Source organism: Peromyscus californicus, unplaced genomic scaffold (assembly GCF_007827085.1).
Source record: "Peromyscus californicus insignis strain IS unplaced genomic scaffold, ASM782708v3 Scaffold_14__1_contigs__length_90479793_seg_2, whole genome shotgun sequence".
Lineage (NCBI taxonomy): Eukaryota > Metazoa > Chordata > Mammalia > Rodentia > Cricetidae > Peromyscus > Peromyscus californicus.
This window is the reverse complement of record NW_026294436.1, coordinates 58,551,599-58,579,395: the sequence shown is the minus strand read 5'-3', so window position 1 is coordinate 58,579,395 and position 27,797 is coordinate 58,551,599. Positions and strand designations below refer to the sequence as shown.

The 27,797-nt window shown below is 45.1% G+C and overlaps 1 protein-coding gene across 1 annotated transcript; it reads left to right on the top strand.

Moving 5' to 3' along the window:
- Nucleotides 1-753: 753 nt before the first annotated feature.
- On the top strand, nt 754-3,560 carry Ackr1 (atypical chemokine receptor 1 (Duffy blood group)). Its single transcript, XM_052736520.1, has 2 exons — nt 754-933; nt 2,524-3,560. Exons 1-2 carry the CDS (start codon nt 754-756, stop codon nt 3,508-3,510), a joined length of 1,167 nt encoding a protein of 388 aa, XP_052592480.1. The 3' UTR covers nt 3,511-3,560.
- The last annotated feature ends 24,237 nt before the right edge of the window (nt 3,561-27,797 follow it).

Sequence of the window (27,797 nt, the reverse complement as noted above, 5' to 3'; positions counted from 1 at the left end):
GTTGCTGTGGAGATGAGATGGCTCACCCTCTCCATCCTGGCTGGCCCGCCCCTCAGACCCAGGATGCTCCTGGCATCACTCTCCCCCTCCTCCAGCATGTGCTCCCTGCTCTGACAACAGGTGTGCAGAATGGGGCAGCTGCAGTCCAGCAGGCCTGCCTACTCCTTCAGTTCAGGTAATACTTTTGTGAATCTTCCAGCCCCTGGTTAGGGTCCTGGGTACCCCAGGCAGCCCCTTGCTTAAGCCAGGGATTCTCCTCTTATAGCAGCAAGGGAGCCCTGGGCCCCAGGCCTGTCCAGGCTCCTCATCTCCCAGCACCCGCTTTTGGGAAAACGACTTTTTCTCCTTGAGCTGAACCACTCTGTCCATATTACACAGAAGCCATATTTGTACTGGGCGGGCGGGGGGGCAGAGGGGCCGTTGTGCTGTGTGCGTCTGTCTGGGGGGGGGGGGAAGGGAGCAGGGAGGGGACCGTGTATCTTTATAATCTTTCTAACTCTCCTGTGCTAATCTCAGAGGGGCCACCCTCAATATATCTGGATTATCCGTGTGGTCAGGCTGCCTCCTTTCTGCTGCTCGCACTGCTGGCTGGGCTGCATGTCAATAAGGGCTGCCCTCGTGTCCCTGGCACCTGGCACTCAAAGGGTGTTGCATCCTTGCCATGCCACTCTTCGGAGCCTCTGTGTATGGAATCAAGGGAGAGAGTGTCTGAGTCATTTGCTTCCCAGAGAACATTTGGATTTGAAGCATGTCATGCGACTGCTACCCTGTCACCCTCTGCCCAGCAATGCTGGCCAACACCATGATGGAGGTGAAGGCCCCACCAACACCATCCAGGATGGAGAGCATCACCAGTTTTTGCCAAACTCCCTTTCTAGCTCTCTCTTGTTAAACCTGAAACTCAACCTGTGTACTCATCCTTTTGCACCTCAGGTTGAGGGGATTAATGAGAATCCACCTACTGAACATGTATTTCGCATTTTTTTTTCCTGGCCAGAGAAATAACAATTCTACCTCCCATTAGAAACTTCACGTATTGCTAAAACGACAAGCCAATGAACCATTCCCACAGTCTGTATGTCTCACAACAATATGAATAGAGATTACCCAGTGGGCTATAGTCTCACATTAAAGTATGCTGTCCCACGGTCCCCCAGAGCCTATTTTGATGTGTCAGACCATGTGTTCTGCTTGGTGTGAGAGATGCATTCATTGAGTCCATAGGTGGTAAGGCAAATGCCCAATTGCTCCCTGAAGGAGACTCATTACACAGCCTTGACAGGCCTCCAATCTTCTGCCCCTCTCACCCTGCAGCGCCTGTACCTCTAGATAGCAAAGCACACACCCAGGCACCACCCAGCAGCTAGCACTGAGATGAAGACACACTTGATACCCAAGCACAGGGACACAGATAAATAGATGCATTCCCCTGCTTGTTCTACCACACACAAAAGGCCTCCATTTAAATGCATAGTCTCAACCTGGACAGAGCCAACAGCAAATGCCCTTAGCACAACTTCCCTGCAAACAGGGGAACTTTTGAACTCTTTCCTTGGATCTCATTCAAAGGAATAGAGAACAGAGAGAGTTAGCAGATGCCTGGTCACTCCAACTTCCCAGCACCTCTTTCTTATCTCTGCTTCCTGTGTAACCCCCGGCCCCCTCGTCCTTCCTTGTTCCTGAAGGGTCCTCCCTTGCTGGAAAGCTCACTGACTTCTTCCTTGCCACTTTTGGGAAAATCCCCCCTTTTGTGGCCTTTGCCACGTTATTTTCCCGAGGTCATTCTGACCAGCCAAACCCAACTGCAAAACAGGAAGCTCCAGGACAGTACCCTGTGTTAGCCTAAGGTTTAAGTAGGCAGTCCTGAGTGTGACCCCCCCACACACATATCCCGGCTCTGCCCAGAACCAGAGAGCATTCATTAGCCCTGGGCACTTATCTTGGAGCCACAGCTGCTGACAGAGAGTCCTGGCCCTGTACTCTGTCTGCCCTGAGCCTGCAGTGCCATGGGGAACTGTCTGCACCCGGTGAGTGTGGGGGCCGTGCTCCATGAGCCTTGCCTCTGTCCCATTGGCCCATTCCTTCTACCTCCTTCTCTGAATTCCATGCCCTGCCTTCTTTTGACCATCCCTTAACCCTGCATTTCTTTCTTCTCAGTTTCAAAACTCTTTTCCTGTTCTTTCCGTACCTCAGTTTCCTATCCCCACCCCATTTGCTCTCTCTCTGTCTCTCTCTCTCTCTCTCTCCCCCCCCCCTTTTTAGTCAGTCCTGTGCAGGTTTCTCCTCACTTCCCTCCCCATCCTGCTCTTCTAAGTCTCCACACAGCTCTGACCAGGCTCCTCTGCGGCTCTGACCATGCTGGTTCCGCAGCTTCCCTTATCACCCTGCCCACTGTACCCACCTCCTGTAGGCAGATCCCCTGTTCTCCAAATCCAAGCTCCAAACCCAAGTGCACCCCAGCCTCTTCACTGAGGTGCCAGATGCCCTCCCTGACTGACTGTCCCTTCTGGGTATACCCTGTAGGTGGAAACCTCCTTTTCACTAGACAAGAACGAAACTGAGTGGTTTGTGGATCTTTGGAATTACTCGTATGAAGATAATGCCTCCTATGACTTTCCTGATAACTACAGCATTGGAGCAGCTGCTCCCTGCCGCTCCTGTAATCTACTGGACAGTTCTTCACTGCCCTTCTTCATCCTCACCAGTGTCCTGGGCATGCTGGCAAGTGGTGCCGTCCTCTTCGCCATTCTCAAACCTCTCTTCCACTGGCAGATCTGCCCCAGCTGGCCTCTTCTGGCACAGGTGGCAGTAGGCAGTACCCTCTTCAGCATGGCGGTGCCTGTCCTGGCACCAGGGCTCAACACTGCCCATAGCACAGGCCTGTGTTACCTGGGCTACTGGGTTTGGTATACTTCAGCTTTTGCTCAGGCTCTGCTCATAGGGTGCTATGCCTGCCTGAACCCCAGACTGAATATAGGTCAAATCCGTGGCCTCACCTTGGGACTCACTGTGGGACTTTGGGTAGCAGCTGGCCTGTTAGGGCTGCCAGTCACCTTGGCCAGTGATGTTTACAATGACCTCTGCACCCTCGCATCCAACAAGGACCTGGAAGCTTTGAAGTCCACACATTCTGCAATCTGTTTTACCATCTTCACCGTGTTCCCACTGGCTCTCTTGGCAGCCAACGGGCTGAAGAAAGCATTGAGCAAGGAGTCCGGCCCCTGGGTTAGTGTCCTGTGGGTCTGGTTCATTTTCTGGTGGCCTCATGGGATGGTTCTCCTGTTTGATGCTTTGGTGAGGTCCAAAATCGTGCTTTTGCAATCATGTCCATCTCAACAGATTCTAGATGTGATGCTGAACCTGGCAGAAGCCCTGGCTGTGCTGCATTGTGTGGCTACGCCCCTGGTCCTGGCCCTATTCTGCCACCAGACCACCCGTAGATCCTTGGCCTCTCTGTCCCTCCCTGCAAGACAGCCTTCTCATACAGATGCCTTTGCAGGCAAATCCTAGCTCTTTCCCCATATGTCAACCTAAATTAAAGTCTATACTGCTTTTATGAAGCGGGTGTTTTCTTATTTCATCTGGAGTTAAAGAGAAGGAGAATGACCACGGAGAGACAGGAGGGCAATACGAAGCCTGGCTTTCCTGTTTCTAGAGTTGCCCTGGAAGAAAGAGAATGGTGGATAAACATCCCAAGGGGATAGGGATGTTCTCTTGAGGTGAGTGATTACTGTCTTCTTGTGGGTATAGAAAAGAGAAACAATGGCGTGAGTGGAGAAGATGAACTCTCCAAACAAGAAGGCAAGGCTTGATGAGCAAAAGAAGAGAAGCCATTTCAGAAAGTAAGTGAATAGGTATAGAAACCAAGTTGCAGGGGCAGCAGGGGGCGGGGGGGGGGGGGGGGCCGGATATGAGTGGCAGAAAGTAAAGCACAAAGCGGTAGTGCTGCCCTCCTGTCTGACCCATCCAGACAATCCTTTCTTCTTTGACCTCTGTGAGTGGTGGGAGGAAATGAAAGAAGTATGTTCAGGGACATTGGGGAATGGCTACCCTGTAGCCATTAAGGTTACCAGTCACATTGACCAAAGATGTTACCATAGCCTAGTCTAGGGCATGTGCCAAGAGAGTGTAAAATGCTGCTTCCTAGGAGCTGTCTTTTGCAAGTTAATTCTTCATCATGACCTGGACACCCCTGCCCAATCTCTCTCTCTCTCTCTCTCTCTCTCTCTCTCTCTCTCTCTCTCTCTCTCTCTCTCTCTCTCTCTCTTTTCCTCCCTCCCTCCCTCCCTCCCTCTCCCTCTCTCTCCCTCTCCTCCCTTTCTCCACCTCTTCCTCCTCCCCTCTCCCCTTCTCTCTGCATGCACGTATGCACACTTGAGTTTTTTTCACACCCATGACCTTGATTCCTCTGTATGCTCATTTCTCTCTGTATGTGAATGCATGCATGCTTGGGTGACTGTGAATCTCTCTCTCTCTCTCTCTCTCTCTCTCTCTCTCTCTCTCTCTCTCTCTCTTCTCTCTCCTCTCTCCCTCTCTCTGGTGGGTCTATACATCTGTCTCTCAATCTGTTAGGACCTGTAGTATCCATGTTATAATAGAGGCATGCACGCAGTGAAACGTGTCTATGCATGAGCTTACACTCAGTCAGTATCTGCAGTACACACACCCATGTGTGTGCACAAACCTCTTGCAGAGCCCCCTTCCTAACTTAAATCTGTTGCACCCATTCAGGGTGTAAGGGCAGAAATCTTTATTCGGTAAGTTCATTTGCCTTGCTGTTTATGTCCAACATTTCTGTGTGTGGTGTATAGAAGAAAGAGATCATGAAGGTAGAAAGGGTGAAGCAACTCAAAGGGAGAAACCCCTACTCAATCCATCTTGGGGCTCAAATTGCTCAAGTTTCCCTTTCAAAGCCCAGCTTTCAAAAGAAGCGTTTACCTCACACTAGTCTTCGTGTCCTTCTCTTATCCACCCCCAGCATCCTAGGACATCTGTCCCCCCACACTTGCCTGCTTCTCTGTCTGTTTCTTGTGACTTTGGAGGGTTGTCTTCATGCCCTGCCCAGCAAAGCCTGGGTAGTGTTTAGGAAGACAACAAGCAAAACACTCTACATATGGAGCACTCCTGTCGACAATGATTCCACCCTCTACCTGGAAAGACCACAGATTTCTTCCAGCAACCCACTTCAAGCCCACCCAGGAAAACTTGAGCGGATACTTCACATCGATCTGAATCTACTTGCAGTTTTTCCATACTTTCAAAGATGCTCTCTATTGTCTTCTTCCCTAACATATTTATGCATGACATTCTGGGTTTACAGATTGAGAGGAAAGTGCAGGAGAGGGGCAGGGATGACTTAAAACATCCTAGGCTGGAGGGTGCAGAAGGATCAGGGAATTTTCCTGGGTGGGTGCTTTGACAAAGACTCTAAATCTCCCTCCTCTGGTCTCTTAGCAACCACCAGGTTTAGTTCCTGATTGGTGCACCATAAATTGAAAGGCGGGGTTGTGGGACCGATTGAGACGCGGGAGACATTCTGAAACAGAAAGGAAGAGAAAGAAAATGAGGAAAAAGGAAATAATTTACAAGCCTAAATTATGCTCAGGTCTCCAACCATAGTGATGGTGAATGTGTCCTGGTGTTTTTGTTTTCTATTTCCTTTTCTATTGCCAACCCCCCCCCCCACACACACACACCCACCCTTGAATCTCCAACTGCTCTCGAAATCATTCCAGATGTTGCTTTCCTCTCTTACAAGGCACTGGATTTAGATGCTGACCTAGTTTAAGGGGTGGTAAGGCTGTTTGGGCTCCCTGATTCTTCCCATGCTCAGGGGAAACTTGGCCTAATACCACTAGGGCTGTCTCTTCTACCTCGATCCTACACTCTCAGCTAGATCTCCCTCCGCTCAGTCTGGGTTGAGTCCTGGTAATAGCTGACAGCTATCACATCTCTTGCAAAAGGAAGGCAGAAACAGAAGCCAGAAACTGATAAGAGGTCATCGTGGACTGGAAACAAGACCGCTTAAGCTGTCTGCTCCTCCTCCCCCTCCCCTCCCCTGGCCTTCTTGCTCCAGGCCCTTTGGGACCGCCCTTCCCCCCTGCCCCGCCCCCCCCGCCATTATGTATACTGCAGCTGGACAGTTCATCCTTATGTCTAACTCTGACCTCAGCCAATTCTAGAAGCTTTCCATGGGGACCTGCTATCCAAACCTATTTAACCCAATGGGTACCACTAACCACTCTAAATTGGGTTGGAATTTGGCATCTTCTGTGCAACCCTTCAGGAATACAAATTCTGTTCCCTTAGAATTTAATCTAAGGGTTGGCAGGGATTTTAGCTGCGTATGAGTTATTGGGCCTCCTGGCTAAGAGGAAAAAAAAAAAAAAAAACTTCTCTCAGAAAGATCAGAGTCAGGGAAACAAGCTCTCGGGGATGCATAACGCCCCGGGGAGGGTCAATTTACATTAAGGGCAAATTTTTTTTTTTCTTGAGGAAAGTTTGAACATCACATTGATGCTTGTAATTCATTTATTTTTGGCTGAGCCCCACCACCCTAGAGGATTTAGGAAACAAATGCGAGTTTCCTAAATCCTTTCATCCACCACCATACCTCTACCCTCCTTCCTGGTCTCCCAACACCTTTCTTCTGCAACCTCCAAGGAATTCTCACTGAGAACTTCACTGGGATTTCAAATCCAATTCGTTGCCAACTCTAATTGCCAGGAATTTGCATGAAAACCATCCTATGCTATCTAATTATTCTGACAACAGCAGTCCTCCGTCTGGGCACAAGGAGAATCGCAGTTTTAATTAACAATAATGCACCTTGCAGATGAATGTGACGGTTTAGGTTAATTAACAAGTCCAAGCGCCTCCAAATCATCATCTAGACATTTAGGCGATTTGGATAGGAGAGGTATGGAGCATATAAGGGGTGGGGATATCTTTTAAAAATCAGTTCAGAAAAACATTCCGGTTGGTTTTTAATCTCTTCTATAACCATTGGATGGAGGGAAGAGGAAATCTCAAAACAGAATTCCCAGATATTTGGGTTAGAAGGTTTGGGGACAGCACATTGTTTTCAGGCCAGACATCTCTGTGCCACTTTTACATTTAGAATATGTTTCCCATACTTCTAAATACACCACAGGGTTAAGTCTTTATAATTATCAGGTAGCTCTAATTTCTTGTCTAATTTGATTTCTAGCATGAAAGCACCACCTTCCCCAATCCCTGACATTACTTGCTACTTTCCTTTGTGTGTCTTTAGCACACGTGGGGCGGGCACCTAAAGTTGCCTACACCCAAAGACACTGCACACAGTAGCTCAAGTCACTCCCTTGTCTCTCCCATCAAGAATGATTATTTGCATAGCTTTCTTAAGTAGTTTTCTGGGTGCTAGAATTAAAAACATTCCACATAGCTTTAAGCTGCACCCTTTGTCTCTCTAGTCTTGCTAATAGCATGTGCCTTGTGTTCCCCTTAAAATCAAGTCATGTTGTGGGGAGAGAAGGGGTACACATCTTAGAAAGTCTTGTGGAAATCACAGAGTCTGTCTTTAAGAACTATACTACCATACCTCAAAGCTGGGATTCAGTTCCCCATACTGCTCTTGTAGTTCATGGCTAGTACTGTGCCCACTGTCTCAGAACGTAGGTTGTTAGTCTGGGACTTGGCTTTTCCTCTTGTTCTTGAAGTTTTATTCCTAATGGCAGTTTCTCAATTCTCTGGATGAGAAAGTCCCTTCTCTGTGCCGGTCTTCACATTCACTATACGTATATTGCCAGAACTCTCTTTCCTGTGTTCTTTGTGTGAATGACAGCTCCTTATCCTTGGGGTCTCAGAACAAACATTAATTCCTTCAGATCTGACCTGGCATCCAAAGGGACACAGCTCTAGCTTCCTCATGGAAATCATTTTCCATACCAAGTCTATCGGGTTATGCCTTGTCCCCCCCCTCAGATTTATTTTGTGTATATGTGCACATGTGTGAGTGTGTGGATGTGGATGCATGCACAGATGGAAGACAGAAGAGGGTGGCAGATACCCTGGAGCTGGAGTTACAGTTGGTTGTAAGCTATGACCTAACTGTGGGTCCTCTCTCTACAAGAGCAGCAACTGCTCATGGAAATGCCCCTGCCTCAGGCTCCCAAGCCTTTCATCACCCTGCGTTCTCAGCCATTCTTCTCCTCCAGCGTCAGTTACAAAGCCCTGGTCATTGACTGCCACTCTCTCTTCACCTCCAGAAATGTTTTCCTGGGCAAATTAGGAGAAAGACATGTTGGGATTCTAGGCATGAGCCACCACACCCAGCTGATGCTGTTTCCATAGCAGCAAAGATCCCACACCAACATTGTCTTGGTTATTCACTTACTGTCTGACCAGTTTATTTCCCATCCAGCCCTTCCTTCCTCTAGTAGATACTGAGCTTCAAGAGTACAGGGCCTGGGCATTAACACAGTCAGAGATCAATAAATACATAAGCGAATTAGTTCATTTTATGTATCTGAATAAAGCGTGGTTTCCCACACTGGAGGGTTCATAGCCATCTAGTCCTGACAGGAACAGAAACAAACAAGCAAACAATTGGTGGAGAAATCTGTAAAAGCAAAACAAAAACAATCATCAACAACAACAATAACCCCTTTCTTCTTCTGAGTCACGCAAGTTGTTATTTAATTATTTCAGGGTCTTGTTATTTAATTATTTCAGGGTCTATACCTCCCTTTCTGTGCCAATTCATGGCTAACAGAACTAGAGGATTTCACCATGTAATGAACAAATACATTTGTTCTTCCTTTGCTAACAGAACTAGAGGATTTCACCATGTGATGAACAAATACATTTGTTCTTCCTTTGGGGCACTGCTAGGCTTGGGACAGCCAGGAAAAGGAGGGAAAGGCTGTCATATTTCATCTGTCCCTGAGGAAAAGAGAATCATGGGACACTCCCTGAAGTTCTTGCACATTGAGTCTTCCATTGGCTCCAAATCATGTTCAGAGTCCAGCTACCGCCTCAGTTTTCATCATCAAATGTGGGAAGGGCCCACATTTCCCAGAAAAGAAGTCATTTTGTTCTATGTGGTAACCTTCACCTAGTTTTCTCTACTAACTAATTTTAATTTAGCATTCCCATCAGTCTTACCCTACCCCTCTCTACCTCTAAACTCTACTTCCTTCCCTTGCATTTTGTTCTCGGTAACCCTCATTCTCTGGGGGCAATTTATCTTTCTTATGTTCTGGGTACTTGGTCACGTTAACTTTTTAAAGCATATAATGGGTATAATTAATGCCATGAGAGCAATTGGGAGATACAGAAAGAAACTTTGCAGTCATAAACAACGTTGTCTTGTCTGACCCATATGTTCCTTTTCTTCCTTCCTTCCTTCTTGATCAGGGTTTCTCAGTCTTCCATGGAACAACAGTGAGCTTATTTGGATTCCAGGACACACATCTCCAGATATTCTCAGCTAGGCTGCTTCTTCACAGCCAACCTCAGAGCCCCTGCCTGTCTCACTGACATTTTTTCCTGAGCAGACCCAGAGAGGGACATTTACTGTCATACACTTTTGTAAGGTGGTTGTGGTAGATTCTGGAAGTCAACACACAGAAAACCAATTACCCAGAGCAGAAAGGACGGGTGTGGAGCTGGGAGCAAAAGCTGGCTGAAAACGAGTTGGCTCGCTCTGTCTGTAGCCTGAGAAATAGGTGGGGTGATTGTTTTTTTATCAACCTAGAAACTTCCCAAACCACAGCCATGGTTCCCTTGTTCTGACCACCCCTTTCACTCCTTTCCATCTTTAGCAGAGATGCTTCTTCCTTCCCAGATGTAGTTGATTGATGGGAGGAGACTCACAGAAAGTACTAGGGCATGTAAAAGGAGCAGACAGAAGGAAGGATACCGTGTTAGCAAAACTTGAAAGAATTCAATAAAATTTAATAGAGATGAATAGAAAACCTGCAATTCAAACAGCAACCGCACAGAATAGAAGGGAAGAGACCTAGCTCAACAGACAAAAGTCTTTATATTAAAAACAACAACTAACAGGAAAAAAAAAAACCTTAGAGGTTTTACTTGGCTACAAGCTAAGGATGATTCAATCCTGTGTGTGGCAGCCAAAACGCTAATGCAGTCTCCAACTGCATTAGGAGATGCAGCATCCAGGACAAGGGAGGGCATCATGCCACTCTTGCCCTGACAGGATGTGTACAGAACAGAGGGCTCAGATCCAGGTTCCATGTGTTCAAAGGACCACTAGCAAAGTAAGCCTCTTAAAAGATGTTGACCAGAATGATGATGACTTAAGAGACCATGCTTTGGCTGCAAGGATGGTCTGAAGGAGTGCCCTAGAGGGTGTGGGAGAACTGCACTGGAAAACTGGAGAAAATGCCTATCTGTGTTGAAGTAAGTGAAAAGTTGGGCTGTGGGGAGAAAATCTAAGATAGGTGAGAAGCTTCAGAACTGGAAATAGTGGATGAGATGAAGTAACAGCGAGAATGACGAGGTACGAACTTCAGGAAATGCCATCGATGGTGGAATCTCTGCCACAGAGAGGGGCTGTCACACTCTCACTGATGGAAGAAAGAAGGGGGAAAGAGAAGGAGAGGACGGACAGGAAGAGAGGAGCCCCCCACCCCACCCCCCGCCAACTCACACACATATGTGAGCAGACTATGGCTCTATATTGCTTCATGTTCCTTTCAGTGATTAACTGACCAGATATGAGCCATGACCTTAGGGTGTCTAGAGACCAAAATGAAAGGCAGAGATTAAATGCATAAACACACGAATAAATTACAAATGTTACAATATGAAAGGACTGGTGAATAAGAAAAAAATAAAAAGGGGAAGAAATAATTAATGCTATAGGTTTGTTGTTGTTGTTTTTTGTTTTTGTCCAGAAAGAGCTCAAGCTGAGGTAGGGCAAGAGAAAATTCAGAAGGCAGCACAGTGAGTGTCCTGTCCTTAGGGTGGAGCTGAGAATGCCATAACAACTAGCTCGCAAAAGCAAGGATCAGAACACTCAAGGAGAGCTTTTTCAATCATGGCGTCCTTGGCTCAACCAAAGATATTCTGATTCAGGTTACTTGGCACAAAAGAGCCCCAGGTCCCTCTGATAATATGTTAAATGACATAGCTAGAAGAAGATGCATTTTTTTTTAAATTCAGATTCCCAGGTCTCACATTGATTTTAATCTCTGTTTGGATTCTGGAATTAAACATCTGATCCAAAGCTCAAACAGTTTTGTTTTCTCTGTACCTGGCTTATAGAACAATGAAGGAATCCTTAGCCAGATGTGGACCTGACCTGAATTTTTCCAAAAGGTGGGGACCAATCCTGGCACAAATGACTGCAGAAAAAGTGTTGCTGGTGCCTGGGGGCCCTCTAGTGTTCAGATGTTGTCACTTCAACTCCCACTTCTCCCAGACCCAGGGTGGGTCCTAAAAATCTACCGTTAAAAGGACTAAAGAGGAGTCTCATTTAAAAAAAAAAAAAAAAGTAAAAAAGCCTAAAGATGTGCTTCTGAAAGTTCTTCCTTGTAATTAATGTTAATAACAGAGGTGGGAGATCACAAGAATTGCTTTCCAAATTCACTTTGCCTCCTCTTGCCTTGCGTTGGGTATTCTAAATTTAAACAAGGAGATTGAGAGATACACAAGCTTTATGGACTTAATAAACAATTCTCTAAGGATACCAGACATTAATTGGGAATTACAAAGGTCAGTTTTGTTCTATGACAAAATACATAATGTACTAGTGTTAGGTGGCTGAATTGAAACACTGGGCAGAGGTGTAGGCTATGGGTCCTGTGTTCTGTATCACCTACTTTCTGAATTCTCATTTTCTTATCTGGGAAAAATAATGACACTTGCCCTACTTAGCTCACAGGTCTGATGTCAAGATTAAATGGGCTGACAGATGTTGAAGATGTAAAATCAGTTACAGCTGGGAGGAAATATGCCATAATTAGTATTAAAAAAGAGTTTGCCCTGCAGGAGATTGGGGAAATGCCCATTGTCTTCTGGGATCATTCCATCTAACCACACATTTTTCTAAATACATGAGCATATGGGAAATGAACTTTTGGAAGTTACCCCTCCACTGTTGTCCTTGGGTCTCCTCTCATGACCACAGGGCTACAGTTCTATCTGAGACAATGTTTAATGGCAAACTACAAGGAAGAGTTCCTTTTAAATGGGAGCCAACAGGTGTGGGAAGGTGGTAGTGGTGGCTAGTTGGAGCTGGACATGTTGCTGCCTTTGGGCTGGCTTGGACTATGTTATAGCATTATTTAGAACAGATCGTAAAATGTTGCTCTTCTGACAAACAGCAATGATCCCTCTGCAATTCCCTTCATCATACTAACCATATTTAAAGATCTTAAAATTATCCTATTCTGTCTTGCCCCAAAGTCCTGGGGTTCCCATCCCTTTCAGGATATTTAGTGTAGGAAGGAGGGGTCAGGGTCACTAGAAGAATGTTCTGGCTCAGTAGCTGAACTTGACCAAACTCAGGCAAAAGAATGTAAATGCCTCATGACCTACTTCAAGTGCGGGACTAACGCTACTTCAAGTATGGGCTGTGAGTCATGACAGGGGCGTCACCTAGGAACTTACAGGGAATACAGACTCGTAGACCCCCACCTCAGAGGTGCTGCTGAATCAGAATCTGTCCCTTGATAAGATCCTGTGTGATGTCTTCGCACAGTAGACTTCCACCATTGCATGAATGAATTCTAGCAACTTCTCTGGGGCAGGGAGGGAAGCATATCCAGTCTTCTGGAGGCCTCCTAGGCTCTAGCTCGACCCACTCTAAAACAATTCCACATGCAGACAAAGAGAATCTTATAACATGTCAACCAATTCATAAGGATCCATGAGGATCATCCTAGAGTAAGACCAAATTAATCATAGGGCCCAAGGTCCGGCCCCCTCCTCCACCCCTGCAAACTCCTGGACCCACCCCTCTCACCTTGCCAATCATGCTAATATGTAGCTAGAGTTTTCCTGCCTGGCCCACAGTCAGGACAAATCTCTGTCACCCGCCAGTCCCGCAGCCTCTCAGACCCAACCAAGTAAACACAGAGACTTATATTGCTTACAAACTGTATGGCCGTGGCAGGCTTCTTGCTAACTGTTCTTATATCTTAAATTAATCCATTTCTATAAATCTATACTTTGCCACGTGGCTTGTGGCTTACCGGCGTCTTCACATGCAGCTTGTCATGGCGGCGACTGGCAGTGTCTCTCTGACTCAGCCTTCCACTTCCCAGAATTCTCCTCTCTCCTTGTCCCGCCTATACTTCCTGCCTGGCCACTGGCCAATCAGTGTTTTATTTATACAGAACGATATCCACAGCACTAATATCCAGACATAATGGATGAAAATCATCCCTTGAAAGCAAGCTTCTTTCTTGATGGAACCTCTGAGTCTTTACATATTATGGTACCATGGTCCCACTGTCCCTCAACAGCTCTCTTTATCTGGACAAGGCCTACTTGTTCCTCAAGACTTAGCTTAGGTTATCCCCTTTACCTACAGCCATCCTCTGTGCCCTGCTGGTTGGATTGGTGAATTAGGTGTGCTTGCTTGTCATGTGCTCCCAGAGCAACTTTGGCATTCAGATGTAACCACTGTCCTTGTGGGTTGCTCCCACAAGTGTCTTAGGCAGACACTTTCTTGTCTTTTGATTTCTAGAAGCCAGCCTAGTGCTAGACAGGGCACACATTTTAAACGTTGCATGTATATTACTATTAAGAGTATATTAATATCATATACTCCTATAGTAAAGAAAATGGACCATTCCAATCAGAAGTGAAGCAATTTTCCCAAGCATAAGCTGCTAGAAATTTTCAAAATCTAAGATCTGAACCCACGTCTGTGTTCCAAAAAGACTTCCAGTCTCTTGCTCTTTCTTTCTCTTGCTTTCAGATGGTAGTGAGTCATAACACACACAGCCTCGATGCTCTGGTTCACATTATAAATTCAGATGCGACCTTCTGGGAGAGAGCTTTGAGTGAATCAGGTTCATTCTTGTACAGAAGATGGCTGAGGCCCAGAAACACGGAAGGTTCCCCTTTGTGTTCCTCAATGCATCCAATACCATCTTTATCACACTGTGATCTGGGCAGGGTGGGATGACAGCCAACGGGGATGGGTTAGGCAAAGGGAGTCTGCCTTCTCCACATGAGAGCAAACTAAGTCAAGCCAATCTGTATGCACCGTCATGAACCTACCGAGGTAAGTAGAAGATGGACAGAAGGACAAAGAAGCTCTCCCCTCAGCCCCAGGGGAAGACTGGACAGAATCCCACACTCAGAGCCCATTTGCTTCTGGCCTCACCACAAGGGGCCACATCCAGATGGAGAAAATGGCTAAGAGGGTCTAGCATTTACATACATTTGCATATGTTTACATACTCACATAAGAACAAGTAGTTCATTCTCCAGCAATTTTCGAGTAAATGTGATTATTGCCACCTTCAGGTTGTCACGGATAGAATTTGCTCCTCTCAGTTGCCTTCTTGCCCGCCCACAGTTCCTGAGCCCTGATTCTGGACATGCTGAGTGTGTGTCAGTGCCGTGGGCAGGGCACTGTTTTAAAAGAATGCAGGAGGGCAGCGCACAAGCAAAGAGGTGACAGGGACAGCCTGCAGTCAGGGCAGCTCTGGCAAGCACACTTGCACTCCATCTCCACAACACACCGTGGGGGCTGTTCGCTGCCCACATCTGTCCTGTTCATGCTAGAATAACAGCTGCACTGACTGGATGTTCTCAGCAGGAGACATGCTTTTCCACCGTGAAGGTGGCAGTGTAACAGGGAAAACCTGTCTGACTCAAAGATGGCGGCCAGATGAGGAGCACTGCATGAACATAAGCTGTGATGCCAAACCTCAGGTTTGTGGGCCCTTTAGAATAATTTCCTCGTCGTCATTATGCTAAATCCACTTACCTTTTCTCATGAAATCAACTTTCCCTACTATTTGGCTCATGCTGGATTCTTCCCAACACACTTTTAACGGGGCTGAAGAAGACCCAGAGGGGAAGCCCTTTCAATCTTTTAGGCCCTCAGATAGTCCACAGGCCCTGCTGGATGTTTAGAGAACACAGGAAACAAAGGACCAGGCAGTTCTTTGCAGCTCTTCTTGGCCCTGAGAGGAGACTGGGGCAAGGTCATCAGGCTCTTCCCCATAGCAATCAATGAGTGAACAATTTAAATGAGAGCACCATTTTATCAGCTTAACAGATTCAAACTCCTCCTGTTTAAATTTGTGAAATTACAAGTGGATGGGTATCTTCTGTGTGCCCCAGTCAGCCCTGCTATGCGGGCATGTGCATTACCATGTGAGTTACCACGGGCATCCAGGGGACACTCCATTATTATTGCCCGTGCTGCTGTTGAGAGCTTTAGAAACTGAAAAAAAAAATTAGGAGACCCACCATCTAGGAATGCAGAGCCTATAAAGAAACTTGAAATGTTGGTTAATATTTAATAGCAGAAGTCATGCATGCTTTGTTTGGACTGACTGCAATAAAATATACTGTACCCTTAATGGTTTATAGACAACAACTCGGAAATCTCTGGTGTCTCTTCTATAGGGGAACTAATCCCACACCTTTACATCCTAGTTACTTCCTAAATGCCTCACTTGCTAAACTCTCATATGGGGGGGGGGGTTGGATTTTCAGTACATGTGTGGGAATGGAAGGAAGCAGTCAGGGTACAGAGACCCAGTCTAGGACAGTCGTTGACAACAAAGACATCATAGTTAGAGATTAAAGTTCAGTTCTTTTGAGAGGAGGCACAAACCTTCCCTGAGTCTCTGCTGAAAGTAGAATCAGAAGCATTTATTACATAGAGTTACATATAAGGTCAAGTTAGCTAACAGGAAAAGAACCCAGCACATTATTTGGCAATAAGTAAGATTCTAAGATGTTGACCAAAATAAATAAATAAATAAATAAATAAATAAATAAATAAATAAATAAACAAAAGAAAGGCATAATTAAGTACTGAAATACTTAGTGATTTAGAGTTGTGCGATTGTCAAAATTACAACAACAACAACAACAAAACCTACCTTTGAAACTCTCTAATCCAATGTTTCTCAAATAATTTTGTGTGGGTTGTTGCCAGTTTTTTATTTCTTTTTTTAACCTGGGTACAACAAAATGTAAAATCAGAAATATAATGTAGTGGCAAACTATTTTTCCTCTGGTATGGACATCCAGATAGTAAGATCACTAACCCATTTATAATGATTAAATTGTTCATACAATTAAAGAATTTAAGAATCCTTTCATCAGCAGAGCAACCTTACATGTCATCATCTTAGCTCCATTTGAACCGTGGTTCTAGAAATCTCTATGTGCTCTAGAGCTCAGATATGGACAAGCAAACACACCTCACCCTTCTTGTGCAGGATTGCTCTTCTAGTCTTTGAAGAGAGAAACTAGAAGGAAGCTTGGTACCCAGGGTAGAGCCTTTGATTTGAAGCAATTACACCTCTGCTAGTGTGTTCGCTTCCATCTAAACTTCTATCAAGTGGGTGAAGAACATTTACCTCTGAAGAATGTTGTGGGGACCAAGGAAGACACAGATGAGGTGAGAACATCATAAATGATGAAGTGCTGTACACATGCTGTGTCTATTAGTAAGACTCAACCCCATATCCATCAAGAGGTTTCCAGAAAGCACAACCTCCATTATACATCGTCAGTTTTGACTTCTCTGAACACAGGTTGAATATGATTATCCATACTATCTACCAAACATTTTACCCAGAATTGAGCATAATCTTCCAACCTAGCTGACTATATGGATCAAATGAACCAAAGAACCACACTGGATGTCTTTTGGGGACCTAGAAACTATGACTGCTTGTCCTATGCAACTTTTTGCTGTAGATATCGCTCTGTATAAATAAACACTGATTGGCCAGTAGCCAGACAGGAAGTATAGGCGGGACTAACAGAGAGGAGAATTAAGGGAACAGGAAGGCAGAGGAGGAGATTGCCTGGAGCCGCCTCCAGGACAAGGAAGATGTAAGGTACCGATAAGCAACGAGCCACGTGGCAAAGTATAGATTAATAGAAATAGGCTAAATATAAGAGTAAGAGCTAGACAATGATAGGCCTGAGCTAATGGCCAAGCAGTTTAAATAATGGAAGAGTCTATGTGTTCATTTTATAAGTGGGCTCCAGGACTGGCAGGACTTGGCAGGAGCTGGAGAGAAATTCTCCAGCTACACTTTTAAACTGGGTGCTCTAGTTTGATACAGCAATCTGAGCACAAATGGATCTTTGCTGTGGGATGGTCTGTATGTCAAATGTGTTGCTCTGATTGGTTAAAAAATAAACACTGATTGGCCAGTAGCCAGGCAGGAGGAAGTATAGGCGGGACAAGGAGGAGAAGAATTCTGGGAAGTGGAAGGCTGAATCAGAGAGACACTGCCAGCCGCCGCATGACAAGCAGCATGTGAAGATGCCAGTAAGTCACAAGCCACATGGCAAGGTATAGATTTATAGAAATGGATTAATTTAGGATATAAGAACAGTTAGCAAGAAGCCTGCCACGGCCATATAGTTTGTAAGCAATGTAAGTCTCTGTGTTTACTTGGTTGGGTCTGAGCGGCTGTGGGACTGGCAGGTGAGAGAGATTTGTCCTGACTGTGGGCCAAGCAGGAAAACTCTAGCTACAGATCTTGTTTTCTTTCTTATCAGCCAGTATTCCTAAGATCCCAAAGAAGCTAGTATTTTGAGAAAACTAGTTTAATTCTGTATTCTTTTGCTTCAAGATTTCAAAAGTTTTTTTTTTTTTTTTTTTTTTTTTTTTTGGTTTTTTCGAGACAGGGTTTCTCTGTGTAGCTTTGCGCCTTTCCTGGAACTCACTTGGTAGTCCAGGCTGGCCTTGAACTCACAGAGATCTGCCTGGCTCTGCCTCCCGAGTGCTGGGATTAAAGGCGTGCGCCACCACTCCTTCTCAAGTTAAAAAGCCTCCTTTTTGGAGAAAATGGCAACAAAGTAAGAGTTTAATAGAGCTGCCTTCTTTGACATTTGTTTCCACTTTGCCACCTTTATAACCTCTCATTAGTGCTTCTTCATTTTACTTGGAATATCCTTTTAAAAGCTATTTGAAACTATTGCTCCTACCCCCAATCTATGCATTCTACCCTACCTGCAACACATGTCCTGGGAGGGTGGGGGAGAAGTAGAACGTAGGGATTAAGATTGACCACTCCCAGCCGGGCGGTGGTGGTGCACGCCTTTAATCTCAGCACTTGGGAGGCAGAGGCAGGCGGATCTCTGAGACTTCAAGGATTGGCCTAGTCTACAGAGCTAGTTCCAGGACAGTCAGGGCTACACAGAGAAACTCTGTCTCAAAAAAAGCGCCCCCCACAAAGAATGTCAACTCCCAGCCCAGTTTATTTAGATTCAAGTTTCAAGTTTGTTATATATTGGTTTTGTTGATCTTGGGACAGTCACCACTTTATTTCTTAGAACCTTCATCTGAAAAATAAAGACTAAGTATTATATCTGCTTTGTATTTCTCTGAGGAATCAATGAGTTCATATATATAATGGTGCCAAGAGAAGCATTCAGCACACAGTAGATACCTACTGAATGTTAACACTTCATTGACATTCCAGGACCTTGTGGACATTTGGATTTCTTCTAAGTTGTGCTCCCTCCTTATACCTTTTGTACAAGTCTTTATTCAATCTGAGTTCATCAAAGAGATTTTTATGGATCCCCGTGGGTTTTGTTAGCTGCCTTCTCCTTTCTTTATCAGGATAACTCATGATTATTTTATTTGAACTTCAGCTCTTAGAAGTGCCCATGCCATTAAAGAATTCCATTATTATTTTGAATCACAGGTTACAAGGTCTTTTAATTCTTTGTTCTGAACTTCCAGAAAGCTGCTTTCTTAGTGTCTGGGGTCCACCAAAGGGAAAAACTTCATTCATTTATCCATATCACACCCATTTACAGAAAGAAATTGAGATTCTTGTCATGTTCTATTTTAGCAAGGGCCATCCTATCACTTAGTATCAACTTTGGGAAACAACATAACCACTGTCCCTGTGGTTGAATATCATATACATATCCTTATCTGGGTCCTCTTTACTGGTCATAATTAAATCTTAAGTAGCAGTTCCCCCTCACTGCTTTCTCTACCTACTGAGAGATGAAGTTGTCAGCAAGACCAGGCAAGAATCATCAGCTCTTCCACATGAGCATTCTAGCAGATGCCAGGCGGGCTGAAGTTCCCTGTCCCCAGTAGATCTTGCCTCTGTGCCAATTTTTGCAATTCAGAGAAAAGAGATTAGAAAGATATCTATGTGCCAATTTGCACATGAGCCCGTCTTATCTCCTCTGTGACAATGAAAGTTACAAGAAGGCTCCCTGTTCCAAATAGTCTTCATAAAGGCCTAACATTCTACTATTAGTCAGTCAACTGCTATCTAGCCTGTAGTATCAGTTTTTTTAAGAGATGAAGCTGGAAAAAAACATGTTTAAGGCTCGTTGGGCACTTAACTGTACTCATCGTGAGTCAAGGTACCTGCCACACCTCCACCAAAATCTACCCCTTATCCAGAATGCCTTAGGAAACTACAAAGTGCTTGGGTTCCTGGGAGACTTCCCATGACTCTGGCTGATGCTGGACCCTCACATCCCTAGATGATCATTCAGCTTAACTGAGCTATTGGCTGTTGGTTTGTTAGAAACATTTCTACATATCTTCCATCTTCAGAGTATTTTTTGGTACCCCAATTAGCCCCCATGTCAGTTAAATATGGTTATTTGCAGTTGTAATAATTGTACTCCAATTAAACATAACTTTCCTGAGGGCAGAGGGCCGCTTTCTGAATTACTCCGGGCATCAATGGAAATCAGTAAAAGAAGCACAAATGTATTGAATATCTATTATGTGTCAGACTCTGTTGTTAGGGTAAAGAATACAAAGATGAACAGAACAATGGAAGCTCTTAGAAACGTCTTACAGATGGTTGATAGAGGCATAAAAAAGGATCATAGCAGCATAGTGTGGTGAACATAAACCTGCAAGTTGCAGGGCACAGAGGAATGGCCCCAACTCAGCCAGGGAGCAGGAAGGACTGAAATTCTGACTGCCAAGGTTGCTTCCAGTCAGCCCCAATGCAGAACTTCATCCCAAAGCTTAGTAAGAACAGACAAAGTGGGGGTCAAGATCATGATGGGGAAATATACAGAGACAACTCAACCAAGCTCAAAGTGCCCTGGCCAGCGGGGTCTTCAACGGGGACCTGAAAGGGGTGGGGGGCGGCGAATGAGAGGGACAAGAAACACAAAGAATGAGAGCAAGACAGGATGTCTGATCAAGCTCCAAAATTTTATTTTCCTCTTAAGGCATATATAGGTGGGGGAAAAGGGAGGTGCAAGCAGGGAGGGGACTTTAATCATGGGTTGTTCGGCCAGCAGGGAATGTTGCTGTGTGGATTATCTATCTACTCTTGCCTAACTGCCTAACTGCAGCGTGGTCACCTGATTTCTGAGAAGAGGTTCTGGTATTTATGAGAAGAGGTTCCAGTGCTATGGAGACTTAAGCAAGGCCTAGATCTAGGAGAAGAGGAGAGAAGCCCAAATATGGCAGCATGTGTGTCAAGGGTCACTTAGGCTTATGGCTCCCGTCACAAAGGAATTCATGAACTTTAGACTGACAGCTGTGGAACCCGCATGGGACTGGACTAGACCTTCTGCATATGGGAGACAGTTGTGTAGCTGGGTCGGTTTGAGGGGCCCCGGCAGTGGGATCAGAATCTATCCCTGGTGCATGAGCTGGCTTTCTGGATCCCATTACCTATGGTGGGACACCTTGCTCACCCTTGATGCAGCAGGGAGGGGCTGGGTCCTGCATCAACAGAATGTACCAGGCTTAGCTGTCCCCGCCATGGGAGAACTTACTCTGTTGTAGGAGGGGATGAGGGGTGGGTTGTGGGGGAGGTGGGGAAGGGAATGGGAGGAGGAATGAGGGGAGATCTGTGGTTGATGTACAATGAATAAAAAAATTAGAAAAATATATAATTAAAAGAAAGAACAGATGATAACTTCTCATTTATTAGAAGATTATCTTTGCCATACAAAATGAAGCCTGGCTTCCCCTTATCTTTGATTAACTTTTGGGTTCAAACTGGCCAGAAGAAATTGCCTGTCTACAATCTATGGATGCCCCCAGGCAAGAGCCTGTAAGAAGTGATCAGTCTTTGTTGGGGAAAAGTCTAAAAGAAAAGGTGAGGGGACTTGAAGAAGTCAGATGAAAGAAGAGCTTTACGGTCCTGGCTGAGTCTGTGAGGTAGCCATGTACCAAGTCAAGCACTGAAAAGACCTGGGTTGGTTGATAGAGTGAGTGGGCTGCCGGAAGTGATGGCTCTTAGAGAGGCTGTCCCAGAAGAACTTTCTGCTTGCTGTAGATTCTTTCAGCAATGTCTTCTTTAGCTGGCCAATCCACATTTGCATCCCTGCTCATTCTTGTTCCTTGGCAACTTGGAGTCAATGCAAGCAATCTGGTCCAACCATTCTTTTTTTTTTTCCCCCCCTTTCAGTTTTACATGGTTTATTTATTTTAATCAGAGCTTCCATAATATGCAAAAATCTTCATGATTAAGGGTGTTGATTTCATGGAGTGTGGCTGAAGACATGACATTCCTTACCCAGTTGCTCCAGATTGCCTATGAAGAAATCCTCTTTATTATTTTTCATTTAGTATATATTTTAAATTAAAATACAATTACATTTTTTTATTGAGGAATTGAGTCCATTAATATTCAGAGATATTAATGACCAATGATTTGTTGTTGTTCTTTTTCTTGATTCTTTGTGGATTTGACATCATTCATCCTGATCCCACTTGTTGGTTAAACGGTGCACTGCTCCTGGCTGGCCACTGCCGACGGAGGAGAGTGCTGGAGGAGAGTCACGAGCCATGGTTACCTTTTAGAGCTTTATTGGGAGAGGGTGGGAGAGAGAGAGGAAAAGGAAGAGAGAGAGAGAGAGAGAGAGAGAGAGAGAGAGAGAGAGAGAGAGAGAGAGAGAGGACAGACGGAAGGAAGGAGCGGAAAGGAAAGAGAGGGGCACACAGAAGACCCACCTGCTTTTTAGGCTGGGTCGCTGTCGCAGGCTGATGACATAATTAAGGACAAAATCTCTACACCACTTATCTCCTTAGCCCCTTGCCTCTGCCCTCTGCCCTTGTGACCTTCCCCAAAAACAAAATAAAATTTAAAAGTATAACCTAAAAACAAAGAAGAAAAAAAAAAGAAAGAAAAGAAAGTGTCTGCACGGAAGCTGTAGTGTGGCTCAGTGAGTCGGACAGTACACCTCTTAATCCATACATTGTTACTTGTAAGTGTTCTTTGAAATGGATTGTTGGCCTGGCTTGAGGTCTCTGCCTTCTGCTACCCTATCGATACTGGACCTTCACTGGGACTCCTCCTGGACATCCTGTTGTCCTCGGTCATGGAGATCCTGTAGCTTTGGATCTGCAAGTCTGGCCCCTTCACATACTCCAGCAGTTAAGAGATGAGGTGGATGTTGGGGTGGGCTAACTCATAGTCCTGGTTCTGGGCCTGGGTGTGTGAAGGGGCCCCAAAATAGCTTGCCTGCCAGTAAGCCTGTCTCAGAAGCCATGTCTAGGCCCCACACAGCAGCCATGGCAGGCTTAGGGGCCTAGACATGGCTTCTGAGACAGGCTTACTGGCAGGCAACACCCAGATCCAGGAAAAGCCTCAAGCTGATATCACCCAGGGATGAGGAAATACCTAACATTCCAACCATTAGATAAGGTGGCCAGATGTCTTTGAGTCTAGCATACACCTATTTTTGTTTTACTGATACCCCTAGACAATTGTCAGCCAATCAGGGTCCTGGAACCTGGAAATCCCCTCACCCCAACCTCTGCTATGATAAAAATCCCACCCTGCCTGGGCTCAGAGCTCTCTGCTCTCACCGCTGTGTCAGACAGATAGAAGGATCAAGCCCTGGAGGTTGAAATAAAGGCTCTTTGCTTTTACATATGGGATTCGGTCTCCGTGGTGGTCTTTTGGGGGTCTCCGAGATCTGGGCATAACAGGTGGTAGCTGGATTCGTCATCCCACCAGCTTTTCCTCATCATCGCTGAAAGGGTGTATGACGCTAGTTTGGTCGGTGGCGAGCCATGGTTACCAGAGTTAGGATGGGCTTTATTAGAGAGAAGAGGGGATAGGACAGAGAGAGAGACACACACACACAGAGAAAGAGAGAGACAGAGAGAGACCGAGAGCAGAGAGAGAGCATGGAGAGAGACCGAAAGAGCGCATGGGGGTGCATGTCTGGCTTTTAGGCTGGGATGCAGCCACCCGTTGATAACGTAATAAAGCTCCAGATGAGACCCCTGAGCTGCACATATACAGAATCCTTACAATCACCACTAGGGCAAGCTCTCCAGCACTGCCCCAACTAGCTCACCCAATGCAAATGGCCCCTAAAAGCAGGGCCAGTTCTGCTCTCACACACTCCAGGCCGGTTCACCTGCACAAACACACAAACCACCCCCATCCCCTCACCCCACCCCCAGGCAAAAGGGTCAGCTCTACTGTATAGAATATCCAGGGTCCAATGATGTCGCTAAGTCCGGCGTGGGATAGCTGAGGGGAAAAAAATCTACATAAACTATGATCTTATGTCTGTTAACTTTATTCCTCTAAGACAAAACTCCATCTATTCAGCTACAGCTCCATCAGGCATTCAGGACAAGAATAAATCTAGATACACCAAACTCTTATCCATCTACTTTATTTCTCTGGGATGAAATCCTGTCTCCATAGCTTCAGTTCTGTCCTGACACTCAGTTCTTCTTTGTCCTCTCTTTTACTGTTCCCTCAAAGTCCTGCTAACAACTAAGCTCTTGTGCTTCCTGCCTCATCTTCATCCTCTGTTTCTTCTCCCTCCATCTCTACTTGCTCTCTACTCCTAGCTCAAGAGTTCTGCCTTACCATCTATACTACCTCTGTGTTCTTCTCTTCTCCCTGGTCATGTCATTCTATCTGTCTCTACAGAAACATCTGTTCCTTCTCCCCCTAGCCACATAGTTCTCTGCCTCCTCAGGAATGTTGCTCCACCTTCCACCTTGATATGTAAAAACCTCTTTTGTTCTCAGTTAATTGCTCTGGAGAGCCACCTGGCCTCAAGGTGAGGAGATGGTCTGAGCACAAGAAACAAAGCTATGTGTCTCCAGCCAGCTTGTCTCCTAGGCTCAGTGAGGGAGTTAGTTACCTACAAGTTCAGCAGGTCTGGAGAGCTGAATAGTTAGCCAAATGGTCTATAGTATTTGGGCATGCAAGAATTTCATAGCAGAAGAGAGCTGAAATATTAAAAGCTGGATAACACCAAATATTCATAATAAATGTCTTGCCTTTTGACAGACCCTTGACTGGTCAAAGTATAGCTTTAATACACAGTTGAATCTCTATAATATATTCTTGCGACCTGCAAGACTACTATGCTGCCTAGGTGAGGTGCAGTGGGAATTCTGCCACTCTCATTATCCCAGGGCCAACTCTTTCACCCACCCGCACAGGCAGGCAGCAAGGGAGGCAGGCGAGGGGGCTGTTCTTCTCTCCTGGCCCACTCCACCTTACGGCAGATGAGGGGGTGTGGCCAGATCTCCCATCCACTTTCTCAGGTGTGGAGGATCATTTGCATCCCTGTCTACTGTGCTGCCTGAGCAAGGTGCAGGGCCTGTTCTTCTGAGTGTTGCAGCCAGTGAGGGGCAGTGACCAATGATTGTTAATTCCTGTTATTTTGTTGTTGTTGGAGGTAGTGGTTTTGTGTGTGTGTGTGTGTGTGTGTGTGTGTGTGTGTGTGTGTGTGTGTGTGTGTGTGTTTTGTTAAGTCTCTGGGATTTGTCTGTTTGTATTGTAGACCTGTGGTGATATTGTGTTCCCCAAAATATTGTGCACCTTAATAAACTTATCTGGGGTCAGAAAACAGAACAGCCATTAGATAAACATAGAGGCCAGAAAATGATGGCACACACGCCTTTAATCCTATCACTTGGGAGGCAGAGATCCAGCCGGATCTCTGTGAGTTTAAAGCCACACTGGAAACAGCTAGGCATGGTGATTCACGCCTTTAATCCCAGGAAATGAGTCTTTAATCCCAGAAAGAAATGGCAGAAAGCAGAAAGGTATTTAAGGTGTGAAAACCAGGAACTAGAGCCAGGTTAAGCTTTTAGGCTTTTAATCAGCACAGTTCAGCTGAGAGGCATCCAGTCTGAGGAAACAGGATCAGTTGAGGAATTGGCAAGATGAGGTGACTGTGGCTTTTTCTGCTTCTCTGATCTTCCAGTGTTCACCCCAATATCTGGCTCCTGGGTTTGTTTTTATTAATAAGACCTTCTAAGATTTGTGCTACATAGACCTTCTGTTTTGACTCACTTGGGCAATGCTTCTGCTCCTACAAAGACTAGGAAATTTCACATTCTGTAATAAAATAATAGAAAGGTTCTGTTGAATTTTCTTCTGTCATCATATGGTAGACAAAGAATTCAAGAACCTATTTTTAAGAGTATGAAGTGAACAATCTAGAGGCAGATGGAAGTGGATACATCTGTTACCAAAGATCAGGACCTAGCCTGGTAAGCAGAATGGAGTTAAGGACTCTGGAAAAGGCAAGAAAATGAGCCTGTACAGGGAGGGATGCTATCATGGTCTAGACAGAGAGTAAGCAGGCCTATACCTAGAGTGGGAGGCAGAGGATTGAAGGAGAAGTAGGGGGCTCTTGGAGCAGTGAGAACTTTGTGGAACAAGTAAAAGAACATGGGTTTTATCCAGTCTGCAGTGTGGACTCACAGACTGTTTTTAATCAGAGAAATAAGATGAACAAGGTTTCATATAACTTAATTAAAAAGAAACCCTAGGCAAATCACTCTGGAGATTGTTGAGGCAAAGGGCCCATGGGAGCAAATTATGAAGCGTCCGTCTGTAATTGGTCAGATAAGAGGTGAAATGACCTGAACTAGGAAAGCCATGGGTTGGCTGGGGAGACAGTGTTGCAGAATATCTGGATCACAAAATCAGCAGGATGAAACTGGGAGGGGGCAGAAGAAGGAGATGGAGAAGTCAACAGTGATACCATGTCTGCCACGTGGCAGGCATTTGATAAGTATTTATGCAAGTGTAGGTCACTCTGGTAATGGTTGATTTTTCTGTGATTGCTACTGAATGCTACTAAAAGAAGAATTCTAGTCACAGTTCATTCACTATGTGATCTTGAAAAAGCCACACTGTTTCTTCTATAATATGGAAATTTAACCAGATAAATTTTAACACTTTTTTTTTCCTGTTGACTTAAACTACTATAGAGCAACACTGGAAATGGGACATAAAACATATGATAGTGTTTCCATAAGAAGATATATTTCAAATTTCAAATGAGCAGTTTAATTGAATTTTTGGAAGAACATTCTAATTTGAGGACTGCTATTACGCTCTTGTGTAATTTCCTGCCCCTTCCCACTGGTTATGATGTCATTATGAACATAAGTCTTACATGTCCAAAAAATCGTAAGAGACTATGGTATATGTTTCAGATCACCTATAATAGTTGGTACAATGCTAGATACATCTTCACCATTAAAACTTTACTTGGTTTGTATTCCATCTCTTTGCAGGGCCTTAGTTTTGATACCAAACACTTAAAGTATGCCTTCATTCACTCCTTCATTCATTCTTCCATCCAACTAACAGACGCTTACAGAGTGCATAGTCAGCTGCAAAATGAGTAAGATATCAAGAGTTTACACACAGAGTGAACAGTGCGCCAAAGCAGATAAGCACGCGGGATGCCATAGTGTATGCTGGGAAGTGAATAAAGCTATGAAAGAGATATAGATAAAGTGATGTGGCTGTCAAAAGAAGAGAGTAATTACTTCCAGTGAAAAGACAGTAGTAAAGGCAGATGTCTTTGGGAGATAATAGACCAGTTTATGCCCACACAGAAAATTATGTAGCTGTTAGCCTTGCCTGCAAGTTCTCAACTAGAAGATCTGGAGATGGCTGGCTTGGTACTGGGGTATGTACTCACCTAGGAGGCAGAGTTCTGATGGAGTGAAGCCTGCCAGACCAGTCTATGGTCAAATTCCACCACCTTTGGCCTAACAGGGGAAACTGTGTGCACAGGTCCGTAGATTCGAAATTAGAATTCCGAGGGTCCTTTTAGCACAGGGCTCTTAATGTAGTGACCTTTGATAATAGGCATGACTAATCTTATCCTCCAGGTGCCTCATCTGAAGGGTCAATTCAAATGCCTGTTTAGCTTTTTGAAAATCAATAGACATGATGATTGTCATTAATGCTATAGCTACTAGTCTCTGAGTGCTTGCCATGGGCTGTGCAACGGTCTAAATGCTTGGATGCATTCACCCACAGTAACCCTATGTAGCAGGTCCTCCTGAATATCCTTTTTCTAATAGGCAACACCAGAGTACCAATAATCATCCAAGATTATGCAGTCGGGAAGTAGTGGGACATCTACTAAATCCAGGGACTTTGGCCTCTGAACCCTGGCTGACAGACCATTATGCCCTCTTCTACCTTAGCAGCACTTTACGAACTGGAACCTAGTGCTTTATGTAAACAATAATATTGCTCTAATGAAGCACCTGAGCTGATCCAGACGGAAGGTCACCAGAGGCAGCAGCAGTGAAAAGGTACACATCAAATACATCTTTAAAATTTGTACTCATTTTCTTTTCTTGGTTGGTTGCTCGGGACATG

What these genes read in the sequence shown, in the direction of transcription:
- Ackr1 (XM_052736520.1), top strand. Translation starts at nt 754, where the DNA reads ATGCGACTGCTACCCTGTCACCCTCTGCCCAGCAATGCTGGCCAACAC. An exon ending in CTCATCCTTTTGCACCTCAG is followed by an intron (nt 934 to 2,523) that starts GTTGAGGGGATT and finishes TATACCCTGTAG; the next exon opens with GTGGAAACCTCCTTTTCACT.